The sequence below is a fragment of the Aethalodelphis obliquidens genome, unplaced genomic scaffold, assembly GCF_003676395.1.
Source record: "Aethalodelphis obliquidens isolate GAN/ISIS:26980383/991018 unplaced genomic scaffold, ASM367639v1 scaffold5, whole genome shotgun sequence".
NCBI classification, from domain to species: Eukaryota; Metazoa; Chordata; class Mammalia; order Artiodactyla; family Delphinidae; genus Aethalodelphis; species Aethalodelphis obliquidens.
Window position 1 is genome coordinate 55,398,217 of NW_020837949.1, and position 18,943 is coordinate 55,417,159.

The 18,943-nt window shown below is 37.3% G+C and overlaps 2 protein-coding genes across 13 annotated transcripts in view; one reads left to right on the top strand and one right to left on the bottom strand.

The window, feature by feature from the left end:
- The window catches only part of KRIT1 (KRIT1 ankyrin repeat containing), a 38,041-nt gene extending 23,853 nt beyond the window's left edge, over positions 1 to 14,188 (bottom strand). The window contains exons 1-9 of one of the 7 annotated variants that reach the window (XM_027102434.1): positions 14,079 to 14,188; positions 13,139 to 13,323; positions 8,699 to 8,824; positions 7,591 to 7,750; positions 4,221 to 4,313; positions 2,929 to 3,058; positions 1,685 to 1,928; positions 1,360 to 1,475; positions 986 to 1,129 (exon numbers count right to left, since the gene is read on the bottom strand). In XM_027102434.1, the coding sequence (XP_026958235.1) occupies positions 986 to 1,129; positions 1,360 to 1,475; positions 1,685 to 1,928; positions 2,929 to 3,058; positions 4,221 to 4,313; positions 7,591 to 7,750; positions 8,699 to 8,800 (989 nt within the window). In that variant the 5' untranslated portion in view covers positions 8,801 to 8,824; positions 13,139 to 13,323; positions 14,079 to 14,188. Of the gene's footprint in view, positions 1 to 985; positions 1,130 to 1,359; positions 1,476 to 1,684; positions 1,929 to 2,928; positions 3,059 to 4,220; positions 4,333 to 7,590; positions 7,751 to 8,698; positions 8,825 to 13,138; positions 13,597 to 14,078 lie in introns of those variants that run through there. The other 6 variants (XM_027102435.1, XM_027102437.1, XM_027102436.1 and 3 more) reach the window with 6 other exon arrangements.
- ANKIB1 (ankyrin repeat and IBR domain containing 1) overlaps positions 13,745 to 18,943 on the top strand; it is a 158,722-nt gene continuing 153,523 nt past the window's right edge. For 3 of the 6 annotated variants that reach the window (XM_027102427.1, XM_027102426.1, XM_027102430.1), the window contains exon 1: positions 14,324 to 14,879. In XM_027102427.1, coding sequence (XP_026958228.1) covers positions 14,850 to 14,879 — 30 coding nt within the window. In that variant the 5' untranslated portion in view covers positions 14,324 to 14,849. Of the gene's footprint in view, positions 14,172 to 14,203; positions 14,880 to 18,943 lie in introns of those variants that run through there. The other 3 variants (XM_027102428.1, XM_027102429.1, XM_027102425.1) reach the window with 3 other exon arrangements.

The window sequence follows — 18,943 nt, forward strand, 5'->3', positions numbered from 1 at the left end:
TTTAAGAACGTAACCCAGGCTGAGGGGAAGAGTTATTATTATGTGAGAAGAGTACCAGAGCAAGAACTACACTGGGCAACTAGTGGAAAGAGCTAACTCCAATCCTGTGAGCTAATCCCTCTCATAAAAAAAAAAAAAAAAAAAGGAAGGCTTTAATTCTAATGAAAACTTTTGGTGTTTCCTGATACCACAGCTTTCCAAAGAACTAAAAGAATACTTTTCTAACATGATGCAAGGTCAAATCATAAGTAGCTAACACATGTAAATTTTATAAGGATAGGGCTTCCCTGGTGGCACAGTGGTTAAGAATCCGCCTGCCAATGCAGGGGACACAGGTTTAAGCCCTGATCTGGAAAGATCCCACATGCCACGGAGAAACTAAGCCCATGTGCCACAACTACTGAGCCTGAGCTCTAGAGCCTGCAAGCCACAACTAATGAGCCCATATGCCACAACTACTGAAGCCCACGTGCCTAGAGCCTGTGCTCTGCAACAAGAGAAGCCACTGCAATGAGAAGCCTGTGCACTGCATCTAAGAGTAGACCCCACTCACTGCAACCAGAGAAAAGCCTGCACGCAGCAACGAAGACCCAACGCAGCCAAAAATAAAAAATAAATAATAATAATAAAATAAAATATAATAAGGATAAACAAACATAACACAATTCCAGTACAAAACAATAGAAATTGCAAGGGTGAATAAGGGACTGTGTGCTGTGCAATGGCACTTGCTAGTCATTAGCTATCCTACTGCATGACCTCAGGATGCCTGAAAACATTAATGATACTTTTCCTGTGGGGCAGACCTTGTAAATCTGAATGGTGTGGCACATACACAGTAATCAAAGATTACTACAGAGAAAGCTCATAAGGCAAACATGGTAGAGGAAAAAGTGGCTGGAATGAGAGCAGCTTTGAAAAGAAGCACTAATATTTATAAACTAAGGATTCATTCTTTCTAAAAACAAAAGAATAATCTATTTACCAGCATGCATAATGAATGGGTGCCCAGTGGTCACTATCTAATTGGTTGACTGAAAATCTTTCATTGAGAAGTCGGCTTAATAATTCCGAATCTCCTTCACAGGCACTTCGATGGAGAGGAAAATCATCTACCCATTGTCGTTCCCTAATCATTAAAAGAAAAGAAGAAAAAAAAAAACAGGCACTGTTGAAATTCATATTGTTTTGAAACAAATGCGACATATCTATGAAAGCTATGTTTCACTGAGCAGCTGTAAACTAAATCATTTATGTAATGATTACATTGCATACTAATTGCATATATCATTTTAAACAGTATTTTAACATTCGAATTAGGTGTTTAAAAAGCAATGTGAAGGAAAACCAGAACAATACTTGTCTTCTGTGACACTGCTCATGCTTCTCTGCCATTTTTCCTGTTTGGGAATTTGGATTTTTGAGTAGTCTGGAGCTCCTAGACCAAAGTATGGATTTATTACCACTTTATCTACCTAGAAAGGGAAAACAAAACAAAACAAAAACAAAAACAGCTTTAGATACTGAGCTTTAGACACCTGACTTTGATGTATAAAAATAGAGCTAAGTACGGATGTCATCTTAATGTTTACAATTAGTAATAGATGCATTTATCTCAGGAAAAAAATTACATTTGAAATGACATGTCTTTTGAAATCAAAGCCAAAATTCATTCAACTCTTACCCGGTTTGTATATTGAAGATCTGATCCAAACAAAGGGTTGTAAATACAGGTATCTGCTTTCTCTAGGGCTAACATTTTACTCTTTATTTCTAGTGCACTATAGCCCATATGTAGTGAGTTTTCTGTCTGACCTGATTCAGTAGCATATGCAGGGTTTATAACATTAGTTTTTATCCGCTCAAGAGGAGAAGGTCGGAATAAAGCCGGAATAAAGTGAGATTGTGCATGACGTTCATCTAACCACCTGGCAAAATAAAAAGAAGAGGTAGTAGATGTATTTGTTAAAAAGTGAAGATGAAAAAACTAAACTACTATCCAACTCTGATGTGTGATTCTTTCTAATACTACATTCAGATTTTTATAATTTTTTTAAAAAATAAATTTATTTATTTATTTTTAGCTCTGCTGGGTCTTCGTTGCTGCGCGCAGGCTTTCTCTAGTTGCGCGAGTGGGGGCTACTCTTCAGTGATGTGCACAGGCTTCTCATTGCAGTGGCTTCTCTTGTTGCAGAGCACAGGCTCTAGGTGCATGGGCTTCAGCAGTTGTGGCACACGGGCTCAGTAGTTGTGGCTCGTGGGCTCTAGAGCTCAGGCTCAGTAGTTGTGGTGCACGGGCTTAGTTGCTTTGCAGCTTGTGGAATCTTCCCGGACCAGGGCTCACACCCTTGTCCCCTGCATTGGCAGGAGGATTCTTAACCACTGTGCCACCAGGGAAGTCCTGGGATTTTTATAATTTTAATTAGTGTTAAGTACTTCATTTACTGTAAATAAAAGTGCTGTTATTGGACATAGCAAACTATTTTTTTTAATGCATGTAACATAATAATAATTAAAATCCTTTTCAAAAAACATGAAGCCCTTTAAAAATTTAAACCACTGAGATGTAGGTGACATTAGACCTGCTGTTACAGAAAGACAAAAGGCATGACAGGTGAAACGACTTGTTCACTGATAAGGGTAAATCAATACTAAATCCAGTTTTATAACAAAGGAATCTTAATTCTTAGGCCAGGGCAATCTTTGTCATTTTCTAAGAATAAACTTAACATGTTGCAAGCAAATCAGGACAATCTTGTCTTTGGGGTTTAAAATTTTTATATTATACTTCAAAAACTTACCATTTCTTAATATATATATTATTAATTTTATTATTTTCTTCCAAAAGAATTTCTATCTCTCAGAGCTAATATCTAATATGAACATGTATTTGATTTATTAAAAAATATTTTTAATGGCAGTTCTTACTTATCCAAGGCTATTAACATTCTTGCTGTAAGTGCAGCAAAGTGAGTGCTGGATTCACTACAGACTCGCATAATATCTTGTAAGCAGTAAAAAATTGGGCATCCTGGAGTATACGTATATTTAGTATTATCTGAAAAAGAAAAATGAAGAATTATGCCATCATATAAAAGGTTTACGACTGCATGATTTTTATTTAAAAGTACACAGTATGTTAAAAAAAATTGTTAAGTATAACATAAATTGTTCTAGATTTTAAATTAGTAGACTTGGATTCAATTGCTGGCCAGCTCTGTGACCTTATCCATTTGGGTGAATGCAGGATTTAGAATCCTGGAGGACTACAGAAATTGTTTCCCCTTTCTCTTCCTCAACAATGTTGTAAAATTCTGATTAATAATAAGGTTACCAGCACCATTTAACATACTGATCTGTTTAACCTAAGTATGGCTGGGGAAAAAAAAATTCTGTAATGGTAGAGCTGGCTAATAAAATACGTGTAAGTACTGTGTAGTAGCAGTCTGATGAGATGTCCACAGTGGGTCATTAATATATCATTAGTATTATTACGGCCTTACATGAGGCCAGTACTCTACAGGTTCCAAAGTGATTTTTACATCTAATACCTCACTGAATTCTTCCAGCACGATGAACCAAGTAGGAGCAGATATCTATCTTACAAATAAAGAGGTGAGGCTTAAAGAGGTGATTTGCCCAGAACACAAAATTAGTGGGCTGCATGGTCTGCACTGAAGCTCAATATTTTTTCTATTATTCCAGGATAATAGGATAAATTCCTTGTCAAAGCTCAAATTAAATTTTCATATTAGATCTAAGTTCTTTAAATATTACCACTACTGTTGGGAAGAGTATTTTAGAACTATTACTGACACTTTCTTTTCCCAAATATAAGATAGGTTCCGATCATAATCTGTTAATTTTCCAAAATACATAAATTTTTATTTCTATTCTACCTATATAGCACAGTCTGAAAAATCCCTCATTATAAGCTAAAATCTTTTTGTTTCGATTATGGCTTCCTTCCTCACTTCTTTGTTCTACTTTTAAAAACAGAAACGAAAATATTACTGATCAGTCTGGAAGCCTGAATATTACTTTGAAATCAAACCATCTTTTTAAGTAACAAATTTCTCCATCTTCCATTATCTTAAAAACATATATTCTATAATAGTATTACAATAGTAACTATGAATCCAAATTCCTAAGTTCCTCAACAGACTTTAGCTTAGCACCTAAGGTATACAAAGATTCATAAGGTGAAACTTAGACTTTACCTTTGACAACTGATGGAACAATAAATAATGCCGCTTCTCTGCCCATCTTCTCCCCATCCAGAGGAAATTTCTTCATTAGTACCACTCGTTTTCCTAATCATTTTTTTTAAGTCAGTAAAGATAAAAATAATGGGCCTTTTAAAATCTTATATATTACCTTGAGAATTAGAAAAAAATATTTTAAAGGCAGTATTAAGAGGAACTGAAATATAAAAAGTCAATTTTATTATGGGCACTAATAAAAACTGGTAATTCTGATAATAATGTAAATCATTCTGTGGACAATCAACCAATAGATCCCCTGTTCTGACTCACTAAAAGAGAAGCTTCCTATACGTAGCAAGGAAAACCATCCTGCTAAGGACTGACAGAGCAGCTGAACAGCAACACATCCTGCAAGGTGAACAGGCATATACTTCATTCAGTTGGGATGTAGATGGTAAGAGTTTCACTGAAGTCTAAGCTGGCCAAGAAGCATAGTGTACATAAACTGCAAAGTCTTAAAGTTTAGCAGCTCTTCATTTAATATTCAACCTCCACTCTCAATTTCAGTTTTTATTAAAATCTGATTGGGCTATAAACTATTGTTCTGAATTGTAACCAACATTCTCTTTTTTTTTTTTTTGCGGTTCGCGGCCTCTCACTGTTGTGGCCTCTCCCGTTGCGGAGCACAGGCTCCGGACACGCAGGCTCAGCGGCCATGGCTCACGGGCCCAGCCGCTCTGCGGCATGTGGGATCTTCCCTGCGCCACCAGGGAAGCCCGTAACCACCATTCTTATACTTAGTCTGTTGTTCCTGATTTGGCAGCAAGGGGGCTATAAATAACAACCTACAAGTCTTTCACTCTAAAACCTTTCATATTCTGGATATCTTTGTCATAATTTTTATCAACCCTTCCAATCTCCCCATCCCAAGAAATAGAACCTTGTTCTTGACCCAGGTAGGAATGCCTGGCTGGATGCCTTCTGCGGACAGGTAGATAATATGAGCTCAAGCAGCTTCATTCATTCACAAAATGCTGGAGTCAATATTTGTGATTATTATGGCACATTATTATTATAGCCCCCAAACAATTTTTTACAAAATAGACACTTGTACAAGATATAAGTGTTAGATACATTCTAATAAATTTCAGAGGCAATATTTCTTTTGTCTGGCTTGAGGTCTTGTCCCACTTAATCTTTCCTGCCTTGCAGCTTCCCTAAATCCAGTTCTGATCCATTGTTTAATTGCCTACTTTGCAAATTATATATGCAACTATGAGATCTGTCATGCGGGAAAGAAAAGCACTGATTACAAGTTGGGAAATGAGGTTCTAGTCCTAACTCCTCCACTAATGGGAATATGATTTTTGTAGGTGACAACCTATGTTTGCATTTCCATTTTACAGATGTAAAAATAACTATATACTAACTCACAGGACCAATTTAAGAATTTCATTAATAAGTAATTGTGGTAGTGTTTTATAAACTATATATAGCACTGCACAAAAAGGCACAACTACTGCTATTATAAAGTCATTGGTAATTTTCATGTGATGCTTATATAAGAAATCATATTACTCTATAAAAATATTTCACACTTTTAGAAAACCTCAATTGAATAGGATAGTCAGGTATGGCATGGTTCATTGATATAACTGTCTATTTAGTTAAGTAAAACTTCTTTACTTTCATTTCTCTTATTAAAAGCTACCTGAAAATGTATTAGTACATTCTACTGTCTAAGTATATAAGATATAATTGTGCTAGACATGTTTCAGGGTGCCTATCCACTTGTAACTTCTCCTAAGAAAAACTACCCAGCCCTCTGGGCCGGGGGATATTTTTGTTAACACTGATATCACTTATATCCCCCTGCTTGGTAAATGAACCAAGTGGTAGAGTTTGGCTAATTCATAGCAAATTATGACTTGTCTATCTCAGCTCAAATATGTGATTTGGGCTCAGAATTTGTCTCAGTAATTTGATCTCAGAATAGATCCTGATAACTATAACAATTTAGTGATAGTAAAACAAATCTGGATGAAAATTTATCAGAGAAGTCCAAGACTGAGGTAGAAAAGGCTGACAAATTTGTGGCATCCAAAAGAAGAGCCTTTCACTTGCCTTGATCACCCACAGGGATAGTCCCCCTTTTTAGCTAAGATCAATTTCTAGATCATTTTATTTAAAAAGTCAATCTGATAATTAGGGAAAGGGGATTCTCTCTGTAGTACTCAGAATGTGTATCAAAGATCTGTAAATTTATGCAGGAACTTCTTATAATCTCGAGTTACAATGCTTAGAGCCCCAAGCCACAAAAACCCTGCAGGCCCTATTGAGGAGGTTACCAGTTGGGGAGATAAATATGGTGAATGGTACCTCCAGAAGTTATGAAACAGGCTTAGTTCAGCTATCTCTAGAGAACAACTATCCCAAATAACCAACAAATCAAATTACAGGATTCAGCCTTATCTCTGCAACAAAAATAGTCTCTTTAGTGAGAGAAGAATTAGACAACTAATCTCTATAAAGATGAACAAATAGAAAAAAACACTAAATAAGCTTTAAAAAACTGAAAACTAGGCACAGAGAGGTATGCTTTACCTCACTATCAGCAATTGTTTTCAACTGCTGTTTGACTGAAATTAGCTTTACCTTTTTAATTATAATGCCTGAATCCTGGACAGAGTATATAATTTCTGTAACTTCTGCTATATGCTTCTTGTGAGGCCACAGCCTGATAAAATTGATCATTAATGTTTAATCAGTTTCATAGGCTATAGATTATCTAATATTTTTAATGAGGCCTGAACCTTTCAGGGTGAATACTTCTACAATTTATTTTGGCTCTTTGAAAATGATCTTCTTCTTGTGACCAAATGGGAAGAAAACCTCTGCTGACTGGTAATTTATAGGACTTGCTCTAATACACAAAATCTTAACTGTTACTTAGTTATGGAGAGAGCTTTATAGTTTTCTCTTGTCCTGGAGTAGAGAAACAAACATAGTAGTTCACAGATACTTATCTAGGGAAATACACTTCTAACAAAAGTAATTTTGTGCTTTCTTTTAATTTTTAAGCCACCTGTTGGCTTCCTCTCTCTCTTGAACAAATCATTAACACAATTTAAATATTTTCAATTTTTTTTTTACTTAAAATTATCTAAACATTTCAAAAATATTTTTTAACTTAAAAAAATTGTTAAGTTGCTTTTTGAAGGGGGCTTGGCTGCACCTTAAAAAAAAACCCTAGAAATTTCTGAGTCTTTTTCAAGTTTTTCAAATGAAAAGGAACATAAAAAGAAACTGATTTTAATCTACTTTTAAAAATGTCTTTCTCCACAAGCATTTAAAGCCAACTGTGTTAAAAAGAAAAGTTTCTTACCTCTGATACCCTGGTTTGCAGGAGAAATTGGTTTGGTGGTTTCTACTACATAATCCAATATGCCTTGTGTTATTTCACTGTTGCCTTGAAGTTTAGTTTCCAACAAAACCTTCTTTCTCTTTTTTTTCTGTCCTTCAATGGGAACTTCATGCAACAAAATCTTAGATGAGAAAAATAATATTAAGAGAGTGTTTAAAATTAAATTTACTTGCCCTAGAATATAATAAGCCAGCAGTCTTTCTTAACCCTAACTGCATATAAGAATAACCTGGACTCTTTCAAAACAGTATCAATGCACAGCTTCATCTCAGACCTATTAAATCAGAATGTCAGGGGAGTGGGGTCCTGGTACTGGAAATGTTAAAGTTCCCCAGGTGATTTAACAGTGTAGCCAAGACTGAGAACCAGTAAGTCAGAGCACTGCTGAAGCAGTAGTCTCCTCAGAACCCCTGCAGTATCCCTTAATAGGTTTCAGAAAACTAACCTTAAAAAAGCAATTAAAGCAAAATACTAGAGAAGTTAGTTCAAGTTAGATTAGATTAGAAGTATTTTATGATGCTTGAAATCTGCTGCATAGAAAAGATAACAATTCTGCTTTGGGTTTTTTTTGGCAGGAGCCTCAATCATGTTTACTAATATATGTATTCAAGACTACAGAGAAGTAACTTAATTGCCTAAAACTTAATTAAAGGTAAAGATATTTTTTAATGAACTTTTAAAAACAGTTCTTTGGGAAAACAGCCAAGAACAAAATATAGGTTGGAATTTTGAATAAGCTGAATTTTGCAATTTTTTTTTCAATTTTTGAGAGCCATTCTGTAAACTGTACTAAAAACCAAACTCTCATAAGTTATATAAGTAAAACTCAAATAAGTAACTTTTAATATCTAATAATTTATCCATATCAATGAATAGAAAAATGGTCAAAATACATGTAGCGGAAAAGACATGATGATGGGCAGATCTACGACTGTAAATTCTAGCTTGTCAAGATCAAGGTTATCAACAAGAATTTACAGGCTATGGTTATACTTTATATGTAAATGAAAATGATAATGGAGAATGACATTCAATGGTTGAAAATCAAATGTTAGTAAATCGTTCTCACTTCATATGACTTAGCTCTGTATTCCCGAGAATTGAGACTGGCAGCATTCTTTGGCCGAATAACAGCAACGTACGCATCTTCTATGTTTTCTGGATTTCCCATTGCTTTATAAAACAAAGAAATCCCCTGAAAGATTAAATTAAAGGACACATAACCACTCTGAAAAACAATTTAAAAAATAAAATGTTGATTTTTCTATCTTAGAATACATATACTATGTAAAAAGCAAGTCAGAGATAACTGATAATATGTTACCATTCAAAACCTTTGTTTATAATTTAAGATTACCTTGTCCTTTTTTCCTTTTCTATTAAAGGTAGATTTTTGTTTTTTAAAATGGGGATACATACTTTCATAGGTCTTAACAGCATAAGAATCTGCCTTTTGGACCTATAAAAAGGTGATATGATTATAAAATGTCTTGTAAATACTAAGTAAAAAATGGCTTGAACTAGCAATTTAGAATAGTACCCACTTATTTTCCATAAATTGCACAAGTGAATGTCATACTGTTAATAGTTTGGAAGCTAGAAATAGATAGCTGCCATTGACATTCTTTCCAGAATCTTTAAAAAGAACTTTGATATCTGACATTTGGATGAACTAAAGGATAGTTTATAATTTTCATTGGAGCTGCCTATCACAGACTCAAAAACATTTAGTCAGTTCATAAAAGCTTTCTGATGATGACTTAAGAATATTTCCCACTTCCATTATCAATTCCCTACATAATCCAAAAATTTTCTTCCAAATATATAATATATATATTTAAATATACATACACATGAACACTTTTTTCCCCAGACTAATTTGAAGTCTCCATTAGGCAATTTCTAACAAGTAATTGAAGTTCAAGCACTCTTGGTTGTTTGATAGTTCCATCTCTTCATTAAGTGCTATTATTAATTTTTTTTCATGGCTAGACTAAAACAAATCTCTTTGTATTGAATATATTTTATTTATTTGTTTTAAAAAAACTTCCTCTCATTTATATGCCAGTAAATTTCTAAAAGAACATCAAGCAAGGAGTTGCTTTCCTAGCCATGGTGAGATGAAACTTCTTCAGTTTTTTTTAAAGTCCATTAGGCATTAAAATGACCTGTTCATATTTAATGATTTCCTTATTGCCCCAACTCTCATAGAAAAAAAAGAGCTCATTTTCAAGAAAGGTTTTGAATATCTTTTGAGAGGAGATAGAGGACTTTACTGTTTTCTCAACTGCAATTAATAGTCATTTTGAAACCTTTAATTTGCTTCCTTGTGTAATAACAAAAGCCTTTAATTTACTTCCTTCCACTGCCTTATAACTGGAAAATTTCCTTTAAAAGAAATGTTTTTAAAATCCAGTAACTTATGACATTTTAAGTAAATGTTAGCCTAAAATTAAAAGAACCATTAAAATTATTGCACAAAATTATTTTAATTTATAAATTATTTTAAATTATAAAATTTAGTTATAAATTATAAAAAATTTTATTTTAGATTATAAAAATGTTCACTGATTTAGATACAGAGAAACTACAGCTATCTCAATAGAGAAACTACAGAAAACATTAGGATTGAGACATTTCATTTTGTGAAAAGTTTTGAAGACATTCATTTTCACTCTATACCTTGTTGAATTATTTTCAGTTCAGTTTTTCCATAAGATCATCTTAAAACCCACCTCATACAACAGCACTTTCTATACTAAGTGAAAAAGATGAGGCTTTTTTCTTTTCAGAATTTCTATTTAGCAATTACTTTTCACCTCAGATTAACAATGACTTCAAGATAATAAAACCCAACAAATTTTGAAATGTATGGATGCCTCCTTGAAGACTGCCAGCCCCCAAAAGAAAGACATTGCATTGTGAATACATTTTGTAACATATATGGCACTATTATGGAAACCCTTTTTTCTACTAAGCACCTAAAAAGAGAAATCAAGTAATTCTTAGTTTTCTAAACACGATTTAAAGCAAATCAATTCCTGCGCTGGTCAACTCATGTTAAAAAAACATCTATTAGCAAAAAAGCTTTATTTGTTAATACTTATCACTTCTCTAGAATATTTGGTATTGCACAATACACTCAATTTTTAAAAGATAAACAAATGTGATATAATTTTTAAAAACCGTGAGGGTTATAGCATTTTGTTTTTACGCCATTTAATGTTAATGTACCCCAAAGATTCTAAAAATTGAGTTTCAAGAAATAGTCATACTTGAATGTTTGAAATATACATACTTCCAGTGACATGAAAGAAGGAAACAAAGGCTTAAGTGAGGAAAAGAACAGAAGCTACTAATATATGAAGGCAAAACTGCTAGGGCAGAAACACATGCAAAAGGATTGGAAGAGGGTAATTTGAGCTAAAAATAACAGAAAAAGCTATAACTAAAATTTGTAGTGTGTTTAGACTGAATTTTAGATAAAGGTTCAAGTGACCAATAGGAAATATGTGGCATTTTCTGGAAAATGCTTAAGAATAAATGATAATATGCTGCCTAACTAATAAAGCCTTACAAATATGTAGAAGTGGTTCTCAATTGGGAGTGATACCTACGTGGGATCATTTGAAAATCTGTACGGGCATTTCTCGTCACTATGACTGGGGAGAAATGGGGTGAACAGATGCCATTTACTCCCCATGGGGGGAGGTTTGTTAACATCTTTACTAAAAACAGTCCTGTTGAACAAACTGCCAATAATGTCTTTAATGAGAAACATTTGCTGTATAGAGTACAGACAGACAAACTTTATTTATTTATTCTGGCCGCACTGCAAGGCTTGCAGGATCTTAGTCTCCTGACCAGGTATTGAACCCGGGCCCTAGGCAATGAAAGGGCAGAGTCCTAAACCACTGGACCGCCACGGAATTCCCCAGATGGACAAACTTTAAAAGTTGTTTGCAATGAAGAAAAAGAGAAGATTCAGTACATGAATATAGGTATGGTAAATTTAGTTACCAGAAGTCAAAATTGACAAGATGATTTACAAAGTACATGCTAATAGAAATTACCAATAATGATCAGAAAGTGTACTTCATGAATAAAAACAAAAAAAGGAGCATTATCTTAGGGTTCTGTAGGATGTTCCTGATCCCTTCTCCTCCATCCTTAAGCAATGTTTTTCAACCTAATAAAACCCATGTTATTATGCTTTTAAAATAATAAGTGCTAACACCTATAATGTTTATTATGTGCTAGACACTGTGCTAAGTGCTTTACATGCATTAACTCATTTTATTCTCCCCCAAACCTGATGAAGTATTATTATTATCTCCATTTTACAGGAAAAAAAAACTGAGAGTAGCTACATGCCACTTCTCCACTCTCCTGGAACAATTTAATATTTTAAAGCATTGTTACATTAGACAGAAGTGATGGCAACTAAATATCTGTAAGAATTCCCCTACAGGGATATGTTGACGATTAAAAATTTCATCCTTTTGCCACTCAAATTGGTTTATAGTAATAAAAAGAGAGGAAGTAATAATAAAGCAGAATAGAAAATAGTCACTGGTGCTACTTCTAACACAGCTTGTTTTGTCCTTGTCCTTTCAACCAGTTCTACCAATCATCAGGTAGTATCAAAAAGTACCATCGGTAATTTTCAAGTACTTTCCTTCTGTTAAGTGACATTCTATTCTGTAATTTAAGATATTTAATAATCTTCAAATAACTTCTGAATGCAATTATACTAAATCTGGCTAACAGAGAAGGAACTAAGTAATAGTGGAATTGGGAAACAAATGAATTCCTACAAGTATATTTAAGGAGGTTATTTGGGGGAGCATGATTTCATCCGTAGTATATCTAAACATGCTTTATATCAACTGCTACTATAGTTCTTCAACCCAGTTCGAAGGGGAAACCAACTAACACATTAACTCGGGTTTAAGTCGAAAAGATCATGGAATGAATTATTTGTTTTCCTACTGTTATGAAAACATTTTTGAGTTTTTGACATTTTCCCCAAAATAAGATGAGGACATCATCAAAGCAGTTAAAAGACATGATGCTGAGAGAAGCATCTGCAAGCAAACTGAAGATACAAAAACTCTCCAAGAGTGAGAAGGGAATCATGGAGGTGAGGTCCCGAGTCAGGTCAGCTAGATCAAAGATTTCTGGTGAAGCTAAAAACACCATGGAGAACCGAGCAAAGAACGAAAGCCCAAAGCCTTAAAAGATGGAGAGAGGGAAAGAGAGGAGCGGTGAGCTCCAAGGACAAGTTGTGAATCGCTTTTCCTGAAATGACAAAAATCAACACTCTGCCTAGGAGGTTTTTCCTCCGCCACCGCCCATCAGCGTCCACTAACGGAAAAGGACGTGCACGCCTCTCTGCACCGAGAGCCGCCACCCAAAAAGGGTCTTTGGCGTCTTTGTAATTACTTGTAAGAAGTAAAGTCCTTGCCTGGAAAAACTAGATGTGGATGGAGATAGTTCGGCCTCCTACCTTTCCGTTTCTCTCGCTGGAGTCTGAATCGTGCTCCTCCTCGTCTCACCCGTGTGGGGGGCCGAGGACCTCCCGGGCCACTACATTCAATTCAGTGGGTGGGACAGTCACCTGGGGGGCGGGGGACCGTCACCGCTTTCTCATTTCTCCTTCCCTTCACTTTCCCAGCGGCCAGGCCCAACTTCCTGTGACAGGAAAACAGTCGGTCGCCACCAGAAGCCACCCGGCGTGTTCGGCCGCCCTCCGCACCCCGCGCCTCGAGAGCTCTGATCTCTGGACTCGGAGAGCCTCTTGTCCACAAGCTCTTTATTGGCCTTCCCTCTCCTCTCAGCTCAGCGCCATACACACCTCACCCCCTCCCCAAACTAGGGGATTCCAGATGTTCAAAGGCCTTAGCTTTCCATCCCGATGCTACCGGGGCGAAGAAATCGCTTCCGGGTTCACGCCCCTCGCGGCCTCGCGGTTGGTGGTGGAAGAGCTTCCGGGTCGGCTGCTGAGCTACTGCCGTTCTTGTCGTTTCTAGCTGGGGCTGAGGGCTGTCTGGGGCAGGTGGCGGGCGGCTCGGGGACTGGGGTGGTGGCGGCAGTGGGCGCGCCAGCGGCTGAACCGGAGGCGGGGGAGGGGAGGGGGCGGCCCGGGCTGCAAGCGCGGGCCAGGCTGGAGCATGAGCCGGATTTGACCGCGAGGCGGAGGCAAGAGCCACCGCCCCCTCTTCTCCTCCCCCGAGTGAGGCGGCGCGGCGGCCGGAGAGGCATGGGGGCCGCCCGGCCAGTCTGAGCCTCGTCGCAGGCGCTTCCAGCTCTCGCAGAGTTCCCCGCGGGCCTCCAGGGCGCACCCTCGGCCCCGGCAGCCTTTGCCCGGCGGGCGCACCGGGGCCGGTGAGGAGGGGGCGCAGCGCGACGAGGGGCGTCCGCCCGGGTGGGTGGGGCGCGGGGAGTACCTGTGGTCACCGGCTCGGCGCGAGAGGCAGGAGCGGCAGAACTGCAGAGCTGCGGAGTCCATCCGACCCTTACCCTCAGTCCGGGAAGTAACCGTAAGTCTCAGCTTCGACGTACCGGTCTTTTTGAGGCTGTCTCAACCTATTTTCGGCTCCGAGTTCATCGCTACCGAGTTCACGCCCTTCCGGGACTCCTGCAAATGTGCCTCCCTTCATTTGTGGAGGATTGTGTGTCCCCATCCCTGAACAGTCAACATCCTCTGTCTGACCCATTGGGAGCTCTTCTCCCAGCGAATTTGCAAGCCTCTGTGTTTCGGTAGCACGTCCCATCCTCACCATCTGGATGCATCTTCTTGTCCCTCTGTCCTCAAAGGATCTATGTCCTCCCTTTTTTTCTGTTTGTACCCCGGACCTCACAGCTTCCCCCGCCCATTCTTTGAGACGTGGAAAGCCACGGGTTCGGCTGTTCTCGTGAGCTCGAGAGTCTTGAGCGGGTGGATGGATGAAAGTGAAGGGCTATGATGGGTGGGGATAGGGGCACATAGCTCTAGAGAACCTTTATTTTTGCATCTTCTGCTACCAGAAAAGAATGGACCTTTCCCCTGGACCTTCATTCCTCTCCCTTCCTGTGTATAAGCTGTTTTCTGTACGTTGCTGTTTGAGTCGCAGGAAACTGGAATTAGAGCTGTAAATTAAGAACTCCCGAGGAGGTTTTGAGGATGTCTCACAAGCTCTATTCACACGAAGTGGCATATTGAACAACCTTGTATTGAAATGAAGACCCATTCCAGGGAAGATTTACTAGTAGGTCTGAGAAATCAATGTGAAAACAAAAGTCTGATGTTTCAAATGTATTTTGGATACCTTTAGATAATTTTTTAGTGTGTTGAATTTACATTTAATTCTTAATTTAAAGTGTGTGTGTGTATGATGTGAAAATCTTTGTATTGGAAGTTTTTGCTTTGTTAGTGGTTAAAAAAAACTAAAGTGATTTTTGATCATGTCAGATTATATTTGTCAAGATATTATCTTAAATCCTTAATTTCATAGAGACTTTTTTTAAAATTGATTTGGTTCAACCATCTACAGATGTTACACACCTTTGTGCCTGTCACCTTCCTGCTTCTTAGTTAAAAAAAAAAAAAAATTAACCGTGAATATCTTCAATGTGTATTTCCAGATTTTAAACTAGGCATTTTTTCTCGTTAAAATTTGGTTTCCTTTTTAAACTACCACAGCAGAACTTTCCAGAAATTAGACTAAAAAGTAACTAATGCTGTCAGTGACTGGACAATAGTTCTTAGCTGACTTCATGCATTTTGTACTTTTCCAGGTACTGTAGGAAGCAAATGATAATTTAAGAATGATTTTCCTCTGTGAACTACAGGTTCTTTGTTATTGTTCTCTAAATTACTCTAGTTTAGACTGGTAGCTTTGGTTATTGTTTTCAGAAAACGTCATTTTGTTCAGAAAGGTAAATGTTTAATAATGATTTTTTTGTTTTCAAAACCTCCTTCTAGCAGTTGATTTGAGGTTATTATTTGATTTGTAACTGCACAGTGTTCACAAATTTTAGTTTGAACTAGGCTTAAAAGATGTATCTCTAGCTGTCTCTCTGGAATTGTACTTTACCGGCTTGTGTCAGAAGCCAAGCGCTGCACAGAGTTGAATGTATTATTAAGGGTGTGGTTTTTGCTTTTCGTAAAATTGATCAGTTTGCAAATAAAAAGAGTGGGTGCTGTAGTGAGGTGATGGGCAATAATTTGAAAAGGTCCTTCTTAGAAACAGTAAATTGACCCCTATTATTCTTGGACGTAGGGTGGAAAAGATAGGACTGTATTTTCACATTATGCTTTTTCCCGTGCCCATTGCACTGGGAATTTTGAGTTTTCAATATGAAAGTGTTCTGAAACCATGCAGACCGTGCCATAAGTGTGGGCTCTATCAGGTGGCTGCTGAGACATGGGAGAGAAGTTTTGTTTGCTACTCTTTTATACTCCTATAGCACTGCCCACTTTTGAGAGAGTTGGTTTTCTTTCTTTCCTCTTCCTTTTCTGGGGTGCACTTGAACTTGTGAAAGTGAAATATGTGTATTTACAACTTACTTGTAGGTAAAAGCTCAAGCTAATTTTCATGTATAAATAGATGGAAGAACTATGAATTAAGTCTGATTCTTCTTGAATGGAAGTTAGGAAAGATTCCTCAAGTGTTTTGGGTACTTCTTACCTCTTTGAGTATGAACATTTATTTAGATGAAATTTAAAAATCCTTCTCTCTAATATTGAACTTTATATATGACACATTTGCCAAAACAGATTTGAAAGTGACTCAGTCATTATTAAAAAGACCAGTCTGAGAGGATTTTCTGTGCATGGTTCTAAAAATGCTTAGGTATTTTGTTTTCTTTCTTAAAGTATGATTTGCTTAGGGAATAGTAATTTGGTGACTCTTTACGTTTATTTTTCAGACAACCTCAGATTACCTCTTTTTTTTTTTTTCTTTTCTAGATAACTTACTTTCATACTCATTTCATTTCAATAAACCTTTATTGAATGCCTACTCTGTGTACCAGGCACTATGTTAGATTCTGGAACTACAAGGATAAATAAGTTAAGATTCCTTTCCTCCCTGAATTTGCCAGTCTAGATATTTGACTGTGATTTTATCCATATGCTTTTACAGACATCTCTAATAGGTTTTTAAGTTACTTGACCATATTTCAGGGTTGTTTCACAACCTTTCTATAAGAATTAACACAGTAAAGGCCATTTATTGAGCACTTAATTCACACTAGCTACCCTGCATTTAGTTATTACATTATCTCATTTAATTCTTAGAAGTGTCCTAAGAAGTATTTTATCTCCATTTAAAAACCACACTGGGGGGCTTCCCTGGTGGCGCAGTGGTTAAGAACCTGCCTGCCAATGCAGGGGACACGAGTTCAAGCCCTGGTCCGGGAAGATCCCACATGCTGCGGAGCAACTAAGCCCATGCGCCACAACTACTGAAACCCGCACACCCTAGAGCCCGTGCTGTGCAACAAGAGAGGCCACGGCAGTGAGAAGCCTGCACACCACAAGGAAGAGTAGCCCCCGCTTGCCGCACTAGAGAAAGCCTGCGTGCAGCAACGAAGACCCAACACAGCCATAAATAAATAGATAGATAGATAGATAGATAGATAGCTAACTAACAAACCCACACAGGGCTTTCCTGGTGGGGCAGTGATTGAGAATCCGCCTGCCAATGCAGGGAACACGGGTTTGATCCCTGGTCTGGGAAGATCCCACATGCCATGGAGCAACTAAGCCCCATGTGCTACAACTTATTGAGCCTTGCTCTAGAGGCCGTGAGCCACAACTACTGAGTCTGCATGCTGCAACTACTGAAGCCCGCATGCCTAGAGTTAGTGCTCTTCAACAAGAGAAGCCACGGCAATGAGAAACCTACGTACCGCAATGAAGAGTAGCCCCCGCTCACCACAGCTAGAGAAACCCCGCGCAGCAACGAAGACCCAACACACCCAAAAATAAATAAATAAAATAAATAAGTTTGTTTTTTAAAAAAAGTCTTTCATTTCTCTTGTCCCTCAGAGGGACTGAAATAAAATCTAATTCATGACCCCCAACCAGACTTTAAAAAAAAAACAAAAAAATAAACCATACAGATTCTGGTTTATAGTAATGATGAATGTTGTTTTACTTCTTATATGCTAGAAAAGATTTGACGTTAAGATTTCTCATTAAGGGGAAGAACTTGTAATATAGTTTTAACAGTTTTTAATTTTTTTTCCTGTAGGTGATTTAAAAAAATTTTTTTAATTGAAGTATAGTTGATTTACAACGTTGTGTTAATATCTGCTGTACAGCAATGTGATTCAGTTATATATACGTTCTTCTTTTAATATTCTTTTCCATTATGTTTTATCATATGATATTGAATATAGCTCTCTGTGCTATACAGTAGGACCTTACTGTCTATCTGTTCTCTATATAAAAGCTTATATCTGCTAACCCCAACCTCCCTCTCCAAACCTCCCCCAATTCCCTGCCCCTTGGCAACCACCAGTCTGTTCTCTGTCTGAGATTCTGTTTCATAGATAGGTTCATTTGTGTCATATTTTATTGGGTTGGCCAAAAACTTCATTCAGTTTTTCTGTAAGATCTTATGGGAAAAAACCGAGCGAACTTTTTGGCCAACCCAATAGATTCCACACATAAGTGATATCATACGGTATTTGTCTTTCTCTTTCTGATATACTTCACTTAGTAGGATAATCTCTAGTTGCATCCATGTTGCTGCAAATGGCATTATTTTGTTCGTTTTTATGGCTCAGTAGTATTCCATTGTATATATGTACCCCATCTTTATCCATTCATCTGTCAATGGGCATTTAGGTTGTTTCCATGTCTTGACTATTGTAAATATTGCTCCTGTGAACATAGGGGTGCATGTATCTTTTTGAATTATAGATTTGTCTGGATATATACCTGGGAGTGGGATTGCTAGATCATATGGTAATTCTATTTTTAGTTTTCTGAGGATCCTCCATACTGTTTTCCACAGTGGTTGCAACAACTTACATCGCCACCAGCAGTGTAGGAGGGTTCCATTTTCTGCACGCCCTCTCCAGCATTTGTTATTTGTAAACTTTTTAATGATGGCCATTCTGACTGGTGTGAGATGGTAACTCATTGTAGTTTTGATTTGCATTTCTCCAATAATTAGCAATGTTGAGCATCTTTTCACGTGCCTATTGCCCATCTGTATTTCTTCTTTGGAGAAATGTCTATTTAGGTCTTCTGCCCATTTTTGGATTGGGTTGTTTGTTTTTTTGTTGTTGACTTATATGAGCTCTTTGTATTTTTTGG